The 13,741-nt window shown below is 44.8% G+C and overlaps 1 protein-coding gene across 5 annotated transcripts in view; it reads left to right on the forward strand.

Moving 5' to 3' along the window:
• The window catches only part of LSAMP (limbic system-associated membrane protein), a 1,070,131-nt gene that overhangs the window by 881,140 nt on the left and 175,250 nt on the right, over nucleotides 1-13,741 (forward strand). For all 5 annotated transcript variants that reach the window (XM_009998230.1, XM_009998226.1, XM_009998228.1 and 2 more), the window contains one exon: nucleotides 3,560-3,792. In XM_009998230.1, coding sequence (XP_009996532.1) covers nucleotides 3,560-3,792 — 233 coding nt within the window. The remainder of the gene's footprint in view (nucleotides 1-3,559; nucleotides 3,793-13,741) is intronic.

Below are 13,741 nucleotides of genomic sequence, written 5' to 3' on the forward strand. Positions count from 1 at the left end.
CCTGCTGAAGGTCCCAAAATGTTCTCCTGCAGTGAAAGTGTCCTCCCTTCCTCCTGCAGCATGTCTTTGTTTGTCCCTGGGGGAACGGAGGCTAAGGGAAGCACACAAGGATGGCCCAAGTGTCTTTCTCCGCATCCAGTTTTCAACCATCCTCTTCTGGTTGTTAAGCAGTTGTTAGGCACTGTGTGAGAACTGGAAATGCATCTGTAGTACCTAAATATGATACTGTAGCTAAAATACTTCAGGTGCCAAAATGCTACATTTGATTAAAAGATGGCAAGGAGGGCTACAGAAGCATGGCAGCAAGGGATTTTCTCCGTGTTTGTGGTTCGAACTGGTGCTAAGATCAGTATCTCCTGAGTTCTTGCAGTGATCATGCAAGGCACCATCACCACAACTAGCTGGTCCTCTCGTTAATCCCATCAGCAGATGTCAAGCAATTGAACCTGAAACCATAAGGAAAAGCCAAATGGATGGATTGCAAATGGTTTATTATCTTTCACTGATGGTAATGCTTTCAATAATCCTAATGAAAAGCATTTGACTGTCTCCGTGAACTTGCTTATTGATTATTAGTGAACGATAAGAGTCATTTGATACCTTGCTGATGCCATGCTCCTATTGCATTGCAGTTAAAATGTCAGTTAACGTGCCATTTAATATTCTATTAGTATTGGATTAGCACTTATTACACTGTGAAAATCATCACCATAAATCCTTATTAAAGCGTGATCCATACAGCTGGGTGGCATTTCTGGCAGACTAAGAGGGTGTGTGTGTGCAGACGGACATACTGTGATGCATTGTCCACGTGGACGCGTGTTTGGAGTGTGCCAGGACTTGGAATTTCCACGTTTGTACATTGATTTTTCCTGACAGTATGAGAGGAACAGGTATGCTGAACAGAGAAGCTCAAATCCATTTCACTTACTCTTCTCATTTCCCTCCTTTCTCTCCTTCTCTCTCCTCCTTGCTTTATTTTGGTAGTGCCTCCTAACTTACTTCAGAGGCATTTTCAAGGTTGTCCGACTGTAATTATTGACCACTGTCCTAGGCCTGACCTCCAGGAGTGTAGGTTAGGTTATGACATGTTTCCTCTTCAGAAGAGAGGAGGGAGGGTTCCTAGTTGAGCATCCCCTTGGGAGCAAAAATATGAGACTTTGCTTTGACCACACTGCTGAGCTGTTACTGACCAGAGGGACATCACAGGTGCATCTTTTTTACCTCCCTAGTTCAGGCATATAATGACTGTGTGCGAGCCAGAGCCACAAGGAGCTGTGCTGTGTCACAGAGTGCTGTGGTGTGGGTTGGGAAAGTAGCCTGGAGGGGCTGGGGCCATGTGCTGGATCTGCTAGTGCCCAGCAGGGCTGACAGGTGTGGTAGGGGAAACTTCAGCTCCCACTGACTTCAACTTCATAATCTTCTTAGCTTGTCACCACCGTCCCCTCAGGATTTTCACAAATCCAAAGTGTGGAGAGATGGGTTTTGAACACCTTTGAACACTACACAGAAATGTGTGTGCAAGAGGGCTGGTGACCCCAAGGCAGCCTGCTCTGGAAGGCAGTCTGGGTGTCCCCACAGGGCTACTGCTCCCAGCCCTGAGGGAACAGTGCCCTCCCTGGCTCCTGAATTCCACTTTCCATTGCTGGTAGTTACAGCCCGGGGTGGCTAATTAACCAGGACCTTGCCACATTGTGGTTGTGTTGGTTTCTACATGTGAGTGGCTGCTCATGGATTCCCCTGCCCCTTTCTTTTTTACAAAGAGCAGCTGTTTAAAAACAACACTGACCACAGCCAAGAGCTTGCCTCAGGTCAAGTGCCTGCCTGGCCAGGAGGGTGGGCTCTGGCCTGAGGGGCAAACCCCTGCTCCCATCCCTTGGCTGGACAGTGGTAGTGCTGGTTGGGGTCTGTTGGGCTGCTCTCTAAAGCATATGGTGGTTAGATCAAACAGAGCAGCTTCCAGCTTGGCCAGCAGTTTGGCATGCTTCCCATCAATGCCTACTCAGCTTGGCTTTCCACGTGCCCACAAATAACCCCAGAATAACTTGCAGAGCATCCATGAGAGTGCCAGAAGGGAGGGGAGGTGAGAGGCACTGGCCGTAATTGTAGGGTCACGTTGCAAGGGATGGCAGCTGCAGTACAGCATGAATGAAATGCATCCAAATAGAAGAACCTGGAGTATGTCTGACCCATTATAAGAGGCTGTATGAAAGCCTATGGTCAAGTATTTGTCTTGTCTTGAAGTAATAATCTTTATCCTCTCTTTTCCTGTTCAAATACGCAATATGTGTGGATAGTGGTGGGGAGAGATGCTGGGTTATTTAGTTGCCAGGAGGCGGTGAGCAGAGCTCTGAAAGGTGAAAGAGGAATAGCTCTGGAGACTGAGCTTTGCTATTATCTGCAGAGCAAATCTGGTGTGAGCTACTGCAAGGCAAACCCTCTCAGGCTGTCTGAGCCCAGCCCAGGTGGGTACGGCTGCTAGGGTAAAAAAGTAGTTATGTCACTGTGTCCTCTTCAGCACTGAACCTCTCAAATGAGACACAACTGAGAGGGAACAGGACATGCACCTTCACTGGCATCTCCTCATCTCTTCTGTGCAAGCCACCTTCTGGAGGTGGGAAGTGGTACAGAGCAGGGGCCTTGACCAGAAGTGCATTTATCTTCACATCACCTTCTCAGTGCTCTGTCAAGGAGCAAAATGCTTGTCACGCAGTTGCAACAAGGTTAGTGTGTCCTCTGCCTTGCAACATCTGGCCCCTGGGCACTTGCTAGTCCTGCTGCTGCCCCTTGTCCTGCCACCCCTGGCTGTCATGCCTCCTCTCTTGTCTCACCTGGGATGTTCATGGACATGCTGTGTCTGTCACAGGGGTGGCAGTGACATCCCTGCAGCCTCTGCTTTTTAGCCTGAAAGCTGCACAAGCAGGCAGATGTGCATCAGTGTGTGTGGGTGTGTGTGTTAGGATGATGGTGTTTGAGGAGTGAGTTCCTCTTTGCACAAAGCCGTTTTTTGTCAGAGGGATGGACAAGGGAGATAACCTGCAGGTCCCTCCTCTTGTGCTGCTGAAACTGAAGGTTGGAACAGCTGTGCCCTGAGCTAAGAAAGCTGGAGCCATGAACCTTTGCCCTCCAGGCTGACAGGAGGCTGTGAATGGAACTCTTGTTTTCTTGACTTCTGAAGGTGAGAGAGACACACGAGAAGAACTCATTCTGACCTTTCACCTTGGCAGGGTTAGAAGGGTTTTGGTGACCAGGATCTCCTGTGGCCTCCCACAGTAATTTTTGGTGCAGGTATAGGCTAAAGACAAAAGGCCGAGAGAAGAGGAGGCATGGCAACCAAAAATCACAGGAACCTTTCAGGAACCTTTAGTTCATGAAACCCTTTGAAAAATAATTGTGCAATACATGGCCATGGAGTAGCAATGGTAAGGAGACGTGGTAGTTCACTGGGAAGGCAGGAGTGTGCTATGGAGTTTCTGAGCAAAGTAGTAAAGTGAAAGGACAAAATGGAGATGGTGGAGAGGTTTATTAAATTTCCCCTCACCTTTCTTTTCCTCTGCAGGTGTTATGTAGAAGACAGAAGCTCCAAGGTGGCCTGGTTAAACCGTTCTGGCATCATTTTTGCTGGAGAGGACAAGTGGTCCCTGGACCCTCGAGTAGAGCTGGAGAAGAGAAACCCCCTGGAATACAGCCTGAGGATCCAGAAAGTGGATGTCTACGATGAGGGTTCCTATACATGTTCAGTGCAGACACAGCATCATCCCAAGACTTCCCAGGTTTACTTGATTGTGCAAGGTAAGCAACATACAGAAAAGAGAGAAAAGACACAGTGTGTGGAGGGATCTGTATCTTTCTTAAATTCCAGTCAGTAGCCTGTGTATCCTTTGTGTTTACAATAGAAGCCAGCAGCACTGTCCCCTTCCACTGCAGCGCAGCATCGCCTTCCTTTTCTGTCAGTCTGTCCTTTCAAAAGCAGTGACAAAATAGAGGACATCAGTGATGCCAAGACATTTTCTAGTATAACACAAACCTGGCTTCTGGCTCTGGTTGTTCTGGTGCTGAGGGAAAAGCATTTGCTTATAATGGCACTTGTCAGAACACGGTGCTTGCTTCATCTCTTCCCAGACAACCCTCTAGTTTCTTTGCCTCCTCCTTCTTCAGATATTCTTTCTTTTTTTCTTGTATCAACAAGCTACTGTGCCATGGTTTTTCGCCCTTCCATTGTCAACTCCTTGCAAGGCTGAAGATTTAATTTTCCTGGGTTTTTTCTGTGCTGGGTCATTGGATTGCAGGGTGCACTGTCACTAGAAATGTGTGAAACCTGGTACCTGAGGTTGCTGCCACATACCTTATGTTGCCCTCTCCTTTTTTAGCTACCCTCCTCCTGTGTGTGTTATAGGGAACTGGAAACTTGGCAGTCTGAACAAGCATTATCCTATCTGTCTGCCTGCATTCATGGTATAACAGAGAGTAAACACATTAAGGAGTTCACCAATTACTGGTAAGGGCATTATGGAGTTTACATGTTCCATCCTGTCCAGACCAGAATACCAAATGAATTAGTTTATTTTGTTTTGCTTTTAATCTTCACACCATTCTGTCTATCTACCTATTTATCTAAAATATTTAAAGAGCAGCTTAGACAGATAAGTATGTATGAATGTGTTCAATACATGTTACAGATAGCTTCAGCTTCTACATTATCATTCAGGCAGCAGTTTGTTATTTTTCCTGATTCGTCTAGTAACCCAAAAGGCTGCAGATTTTATTTCCCCCAGCAAGTGGCAAGTGTTTGATACACTCTGGATATAAATGCATGCATGAAGGGACACTTCCTCTTGCTGGTATTACTTGGCAAACTGGGAGCTAACCAGCATACCAAGTGTTTATTTGCAAGGTGCAGTCTGGACCTATGGTCAGAGGTGGTGCTTTACACGTGAGTGTAGTGAGACAAAAGGCTCCTGGTTTGTCTTCTTGTGCAAAATCCTCCCTGAGCAGCATGAAGAGCAGCAGGTGCCAGCAGGCAGAGCAGCTCTCGCAGCTTGTTTGAGTGTTTGCTGGAGTGGCAGCCATGGAGGTGCACCCTGCCTTGCTGCTTGCTGTAGTGATGCATGCTAACTGGTTCTAGGTGGTTTATTGCTGGGAAAATCTGACCGCATACGTATTCCATTTACTTATCAATAAAAATAGGCACAAATTATTTATAGAACTGTGCATATGTATCATTAATTTTATTTGTGTTTATTAGACTTTATTGTGTTACTAGTGGAGTCCCACAAGGGTCGGTGTAGCTTAGCTTTCATCTAAATGTGTGGCTGTCCAGCTTTGAACTACTGCCACCTTTCTGAGGATGAGACAATTCAGGTTTTGGTCCACCTAAACTCTGGTTACATGGTATCTGTTGATAATATTTGTTTAACTCCTGCCACAGATTCAGCAAAAGACCCATTATGATACCGTGCTGACTTTTAAAGCCCCAGGTCTTCTAATCCTGTAATTGGGTGAAACTTATGGGTTTTTTGTTTGTTTTTTTTTTTTATAAAACTACATTTCATCAGGTGAAAAAAACTCAAGCAAAATATAAATACAAAATCCTTTATAATTTGGTAGAGTTACTCTCATAATTTTAAACCATCTTTTATTACTTTAAAGCTAATAAAGAATTTATTGTAAAGAATCTTAACTAATTAAACTAATTCATTAGAAAATAGTATATGTTAGAAAACATCCCTTTCCTCTCTGAGTATCATTTTCTCATATTTATTATTATTATTCTCAGATTTGCAAGTTGTCTGCCTGAATAATAGTCTGCTGCTGGTACAAATGAACAGAGTTTGACTATTGAATCATGCTAAGGTTTTTTGTTTTGTTATTTAATACAGTTTAATTACTTCTCTTGGTTTCGTGTTCATACGTTGAAAAACATTGGCTATGTGAAACTCTGGGCATCCCAAATGCATAAAAAAGTAAATAAAATACAGCTCCTGAAAAATGCAATAACTGGGTGATCAACTGATGTGCATAGTAATCTGGCAGGAAGATTTCTGGAATGGTGGTAAGTGATTCCCTTCACACAAGACCAGGGAAACTGACAAAAGCCAGGATTTGCTGGCTTTGGATGCAGTGGTGATGCCTGGATTTAGAATCATAGAATGATTAGACTGGAACGTACCTTAATGATTGCTGAGTTGCAGCCCACCTGCCATGGGCAGGAACACCTTCCACTAGACCAGGTTGCTCAAAGTCCCATCCAACCTGCCCCTGAACACTTCCAGGGATGAGGCATCCGCTTCTCTGGGCAACCCGTTCCAGTGTCTCCCCACTCTCACACTGAAGAATTTCTTCCTAATGTCTAATCTAATTCTCCCCTCTTCCAGCTTAAAATCATTACCCCTCATCCTATTGCTACATGCCCTTAACAAAAGTCCTTTGCTGGCTTTCTTGTATGGCCCCTTCAGGTACTGGAAGGCCACTATAAGATCTCCCCAGAGTCTTCTCCTCCCCAGGCTGAACAAGCCCAACTCGCTCAGCCTGCCTCCATAGGAGAGGTGCTCCAGCCTTTTGATAATCTTTGTGGCCCTCCTCTGGACTCGCTCAAAGTGTTGCATGTCCTTCTTGTGTTGAGGGCTCCAGAACTGGAGGCAGTACTCCAGGTGGAGTCTCACAATAGCAGAGGAGAGGGGCAGAATCACCTCCCTTGACCTGCTGGCCATGCTGCTTGTGATGCAGCCCAGGACATGGTTGGCTTTCTGGGCTGCAAGTGCACATTGCCAGCTCATGTTGAGCTTCTTAGTGACCAGCAAACCCAAGTCCTTTTCCTCAGGCCTGCACTCAATTCCATTCTCACTTCTAATTTTGCTTGTCATTGCCCCTCCCCAGATGCAGGACCTTACATGTTTGTCAGTGGAAGATCTTGCAGTGAAGCAATGGGCTGCCTTAGGGTTGTGCTGTTGGGCCCAGGCTTCCTCTTCTGCTCAGTTAGTGCTGCTCCCCAGTGCACTGTATACCAAAAGACAGGTCCTTAATCCCTCCCTTTCAACTCCTTCATCTGAGTAGCCACTGTGAAAACCCAGCCCCTGTCATCCCTAAAAACAAATGGTATAGATATATCAGAGACTAACAGGTAGTCAGATACTGGAGCAGTGCTGGAGCCCTTATAAATAAAGAAAACCACTTCCATGTCTGATGTGCCAGCTGAAATAGATGAGCTTTGGTGTATCCTAAGGAATCACTGTGTTTAGATCAGTGCAGGCTAATGGAGTTTCATTCTAGGAGCAGGTCCTTTCCTCCCTTGAGAAAATGAGCTTTCCCTGAGGTGCACTCTGCTCAGTGAAATCTGCTGGCCAAAGCTGCCGGGAGATATACAGGAAGAGCGACATCACCTCTCTCATATGTGTGCCCGTGTCCTTTAGTATTTCTTGGGGAAGATCTAGTTCTGGCTTAGGTGTATATGTCCACTGATAGGATCACCCTCATGTGGGGTATATTGCAGAGGTCTAAAAGGAGAAAAATGAATCAACACTTGGATAATACAGCTAAAATTAGAAAAAGTCCTCTTCATAAGTCTGTCCTCCTTCTCAAACTCAAAGCTAACTCTGCTGGTGGAAGTAGGAAGTAGGAATGCCTCGAAAGTAGGCATTCACTGCCAGAATATTCATTAGAACAACTGAAACCATCTCTTCTGTCTTTTTGACTCAAGTGGCCAGCACTGCATGCATGATGGGTTGATCTGGAGGCAGCTGCCTCTGCCCAGCTCTGTGGCTACCAGATGCTGGCACTGCTCTCTCTGCACTGGGGTTAATGCATGAAGAGACTGCCACTTCACTCAAAACATTCTGTGTTGTCTCAGTTGGGGTGTAATGGCAACTAGCAAGTCTTTCTGATTACTACCCCACACACTTGTGTTAGGGTCTCATCAGAGGAGCAAGCAACTAGAAAGACCCACAAGTGCTGGGTGGTCTGCCCCTTCCCCATGCACTGAGATAAGATCAGTTATTCATGGGCTGCCATTAAATACATTTTTTGAAGAAATTATGTGCCTGCAAAGCCAGTGCATGACCATTATTTCACTCTCTTTGCACTTGAAAAACTTATATTAAAATATGATCAGAATTGGTTTTGCTGCCTATTATTTCTGGTCCTTCCAAGACACATGGTGATAATTTCTCCTTCTCTTCCTGAAAACTACCTTCTGCCTGCTAGAAGCCCATTAGTCCCTGAGTCTCAGAAATCTCTAGGCTTACTACTACTGGCAGGTTGTATTTTCCAACCCTTATGTCACTGCTGTCTCATTTTTCTATGTGGTTCCTTAAGTGTACTGTCCCAAACCAAAGCAAGAGTTCCAATTTGGGACTCAGTCATGCAAATAAAAGTTCCAGCCCTGTTTTGCTTATCATGCTTCATTTACTTAACCCCAGAATGAGATGAGTTACCTTTTTTTTAAATAAAAGTGCCTCATTTCTTTCACTTAGTTTCTTTTCCACTTTCTAATCCTCTGTTACTGGTCTGCAGCACAGTCTGCAGCTCAATCCCCACTTCTAGTATTTGAGCACTAATTGTTTCCTCCTCTTCATGAGCACAGCGCTTTGTGCTCACTGTTGTTGGATGCCATCTGGTTGGTTTCTCTATGGAGACCACTTCTTCAGTTTACTTATGATTGTGTTCTCCAAAGCACTTAAAACTGCCCCTAACTTCTTGTCATCGACAAAAGTTGGGTGCCTTCCTTCTCTTCCATCATGAAGGTGTTAATTAAAGTATTGAAGAGATCAGGGGACAAAAGGGAACTGTGGCAGCAACCCATGGAAACCTCCATCCTATGAAGATAGCCATCCATTGATTGCAGCTCTTTGAAGCATCTTGATGGTAATTTAACTTCCACCATCTTCTCTTTGCTTTTTTAAGAGACTGTCAGGCCTCCCTGAAGTTAAGTTATATCACATCATCACACATACTGCTCCAACATTATCTGCTATGCCAGGTAACCTACCAAAAAAAGGAATGAGGCCGGGGTGATGTGATTTGTGCTTACCAAAAGTACATTGCTTAGTTTTTTTTCTTTATTGTATTGTTATCGTTTAGGTGTTTATAAATGAGGTGTTTAATAATTTTTTCCAGTATGTTGACTAACAGGAGAATGAATCATAATGGCGATGCAGGGGCTGCCCCTTCCCCAGCATTATCTTGGATTTTTGTTCTTTTAGGGCTGTATCCTTACGCCTTTCTCAGGTGTTGTCAGTGGAGAAATCCCTATAGTCCTTTCTTATCTCATCAAGGTCACAGGCACAAAGGCATAGAGATATTAGCAGGCATGGAGTTTAAAAGTTTCCATAGTAAAGACTTTGGCCTATCCAAGTCAGGCTAAAAAAATAACTCTTTCAAAAAGGAGCAAGCAGGTGGTTGCTGTGTTTGCTGAGAGTCTTCAGAGCAAAGCACCATTGTGAATTGAGATGTTTGGGCACATTTAGTGAAACTAAAACATTTCATTGGTTTTGGCTTTGATTAAAATTTAATCAGGATGGCTTTACAGGTCTGAGATGCTTTTTGTAGTCAAAATTGGGAAAACAAAAATGTAGAGCATTGCCTCAGCTGTTTGAAAGCTAGAGCATTCACTTGAGGTGTGGAGAAGTCACATATGCATTTTTGCTCAGAGCCTGGGACTGCTGCAAGCTCACTAACATTTCTCCCAGTGATTGGCTGTTCAAAGGGCGTGGGATTTCCCTTGTTTTAATGTTTATTTTATGGAAAAAAAAATTAAAATAAAAAGGGCTTTGTCATTTGGGCAAAGCAAAAACAAATTTGGAAACATCAGCAGTGAACTTTCACAAAGGAATTCTTGTTTACTGTCCAACGCGAATCACAAACTCAGAATCAAATGTATAGCACCTAAAGGCCAAATCCCAGAATTTTCTTTAAAACTGACAGACATTTGTATGTGAAAAGAACCACAAGTTGTAGCGTGTCTCTGTTATGTGTTGCCTTTGTATAGCTTCTTGCTCACAAAGATTCAGACTGGCCATTCATTATTTCAGAGTGGTATAAAGATGTATTTATTGTTGCTAGGATTTGACCATAGAAAATTTGTTATTAACTATGTTTGGTAGATTAGCTGTGCCCCCTCTCAGTTCAGTCCCTTGAAAGTAAAGGACTTTATGCAGGCAACTGGTAAAGAACTGCAGAGAAGACTCCTTTACCCAGAAAGGCAGCTGAAGGCAGCCAGGATTCCCCTGTGTAAGGCGGGACGGTGTCGTCCACTATCCTCTCAGCTCTTTCCTTCATTCATAGAATCAGAATCATTAAGGTTGGAAGGGACCTCAAAGATCATCAAGTTCCAACCCCCCTGCCCAGAGCAGAAAACCCCACCACTAGACCAGGTTGTACAAAACCACGTCCAACCTGGCCTTAAAAACCTCCAGGGATGGGGCATCAACAACCTCCCTGGGCAACCCATTCCAGTTCCTCACCACCCTTATATTGAAGCATTTCTTCCTAATATCTAGCCTAAATCTCCCCTCTCTCCATTTGAAACCATTACCCCTTGTCCTATCACAATCTTCTTTGATGAAAAGCCCCTCCCCAGCTTTCCTGTGGGCCCCTTTCCAATACTGGAAGGCTGTTACAAGGTCTCCCTGGAGCCTTCTCTACTCTAGGCTGGACAGCCCCAACTCTCTCAGCCTGTCTTCATAGCAGAGGTGCTCCAGGCCTTTGATCATCTTGGCAGCCCTTCTCTGGACCCTCTCCAACAGTCTTTATCTTTCTTGTGCTGAGGGCACCAGAACTGTACACAGCACTCCAGATGGGGTCTCACCAGAGCAGAGCAGAGGGGCAGAATCCCCTCCCTGGCCCTGCTGGCCATGCTTTTGATGCAGCCCAGGATGTGTTTGGCTCTCTGGGCTCCAGCACACACTGGTGGCTCATGTCAAGCTTCTCATCTATCACCATTCCCAAGTCCTTCTCCTCAGGACTGCTCTCTAGCCATTAATCCCCCAGCCTGTATTTGTGCCTGGGGTTGTGCTGACCCAAGTGCAGGACCTTGCATTTGGCCTTGTTGAACCTCATGAGGTTGGCATTGGCCCACCTCTCCAGCCTGTCAAGGTCCCTCTGGATGGCATCCCTTCCCTCTTGGGTGTCAAGTACACCACACAGCTTGGTATTATCAGCAAACTTGCTGAGGATACACTCAATCCTACTGTCAATGTCTCCAACAAAGATGTTAAACAGCACTCGTCCCAGTACTGACCCCTGGGAGACACCACTCTTCACCTGCCTCCATTTGGACATTGAGCCATTTACCACAACTCTCTGGTTGTGGTCATCCAGCCAGTTTCTTATCCACCGAGTGATCCATGTGTAAAATCCATGCCTTGTCAGTTTGGAGACCAGGATGTCATGTGGGACAGCGTCAAATGCCTTGCACAAATCCAAGTAGATGATGTCAGTTGCTCTGCAACAATCCGTCATCTCTGTAGCCCCACCATGATCAAAAAACCCAAGGACAGCAGTACAGAAAGATAACGCTTTAGACTTCGGGACTGTAGGAAGGGTTTACAAGCAGGACTGGAGTAAGGCACAGTTTTTATATGAGCCTGAAGTCAGATCTCAGGTGGAGGTAACTTCTGCTGGTCATCAGCCTGGGACCTGATCCAATGAGCCAGAGTGGGGCTTATCTGACCAAATACAGATGTTACCACTGGAGTGGGTCACCTGGGACTCCTTTTCTCATTAGTGAGGAGAAGCAGAGACTCAGAAGCATTCCAGCTCATCCTAAAGTAGCTGTTCAAAATTCATCACATGAATTGACCAGTGGAAATATCAGCTTCCCTCCGTGGGCTGCAAAGGGGAGCCCAGGGTGAGCAGTCCTTATGGTGCCATGCCTGTGTTTCCAGACCCCTTTCTGTCATTCTCCACAGGAGTTTATTCCACTGGTGTTAATTATATAAACAATAAATTATTATTTATTTCAAGAATATGGGGTTGGTGGCTGTTAGTTTTTGCAGCTGAGAGAGTAGAGCTGGGCCATGATGGAAACCCATCTTCCCCTAGCAAGTCTGGCCTTCCTGCCCTTTCAGTGGCACTGGAAGCAGAGCGGTTTGAAGAGAGATGAAGCTAGTTTTCCTTTGCTAGTCAGACAATAAGGATGTTGGAGTCAGATGTTGTTCTCTCAGAGATGTTTGCTTCCCTGTTTTGTGGGCACTGAGCCCAGAATTCAGAGGGACCTTTCTGAGATCCAGCACTATAGTGTTTTCAATTGCAGGGAGTCTGCAGTAGGTAAGAATGAGTACAGACCACTTTGTCTTTTTCAGGACATAGCCCCAGTGGGAAAATGACAGTGAATTTGGCATGCTGTTGCAAAGAATAATGAAATAACATGGGAGTATGAATTTTCTGGGTGGAAGAAAAAAGAGTGTTTTACTGGGAGAAGAAGAAACGATTGGAGGGAAGAGATAAATTCAGATTACTGTAGGGGCTGGGAGAGGCAGGACCAGTGTGCTCACAAGGAAGTGGCAGCAGATCAGTTTGTTATGGAAAATAAGTTGAGAGACCCAGAATCATCTTGGGGATCTAAGATCTTGCTGCCCCCTTCTGCTGGTACCATGGACAGTAATTTCCTACCAGCAAAATAATTGCAGAATTTCAGGCATAGATTAGTATTGATGGCAATCTTTCTAGGTTTTCTGTGCTGGTTTGTTTTGCCCAAAGTCACAAATTGCAGGAAACTGCACCTGGTGTTTCACAGGTTACCAAGGAATTTCCCACCTCTCCCCATCTAATGTTTTTTATGGACTCCCCACAGTGTCCTGATGCTTCTTAACTTCTGTTTTCCTGTCTCCAGGCATGGCTGGAATGTTACTGTTCAGCATTTGGTTTGGCTGCATTACATAGGTTGAATCTCAGCACTTCTCTGTGCATAAATCAGGAGGTTTTCTGGAAATATTTTGGTGCTTGCTTTGCAGGTGCAGGCAGGAGACAAAAACAGAATACTTCAAAAAATGCTTGCTCATTTTGGAGAAAGAAGCATTGCATAAAATGCATGGAATGCTTTCCTTTGGCTGGGAGGAAGAATCTTGATATGATAATCCATCTCCTTAGTGATATAAATCAGCTTAGCTTGATCAGCCTCTTTAGAGCAGCATCAGCTGATTTTGTGTGATTTTGTCTGATCAGCTGATTCTAAATTCAGACCAGTACTGTTAAAGATTTTGCCTTATTATTTTCTAGTCTGATTATCTCAGTCTAGTGTCTCACATCTTAGCCTGGACTTTAAGACACTGGAGCAGGGACAATATTTTGTGCTCAGCTCTAAACACAGCAAAAACCTAGTCCCAACACAAAGTCTACTAAACTTCGAGACAGAGCAAATAAACATAAATTGTAAAACCAGGTGTGTTCTTGCTCCCATTACTGAAAAAGCAGTAGCTGTGGTAGCACAACAGAGTTGCCTTGACCTATTGTGAGCTTTGACCCAATTTGCCCACAACAGGGTACAGGCCCTTTGACATCCAAAGGCATAGATTCCCATTGCTTGCTCTCTCCATTGTGGCCAGTGTCCTTTCAGTAGTGGACAATTTTTTTGGCCACATCCTCTTGATATCTTTTTGCAGAAACAAGCTGCTAGTATAACCAGGAATAAGTATCTTACTCTTTAACATAGCAGGCTGTATCTGCTTAGTAGCTTGACAATGCAGAAAAATATGTTCAGAAAAATTGTCAAAGAGATCTGATCTGAAGCTTTGGATTCCTAACCCAA

The sequence above is a fragment of the Chaetura pelagica genome, unplaced genomic scaffold (genome assembly GCF_000747805.2).
Source record: "Chaetura pelagica isolate M959 unplaced genomic scaffold, ChaPel_1.0 scaffold65, whole genome shotgun sequence".
NCBI classification, from domain to species: Eukaryota; Metazoa; Chordata; class Aves; order Apodiformes; family Apodidae; genus Chaetura; species Chaetura pelagica.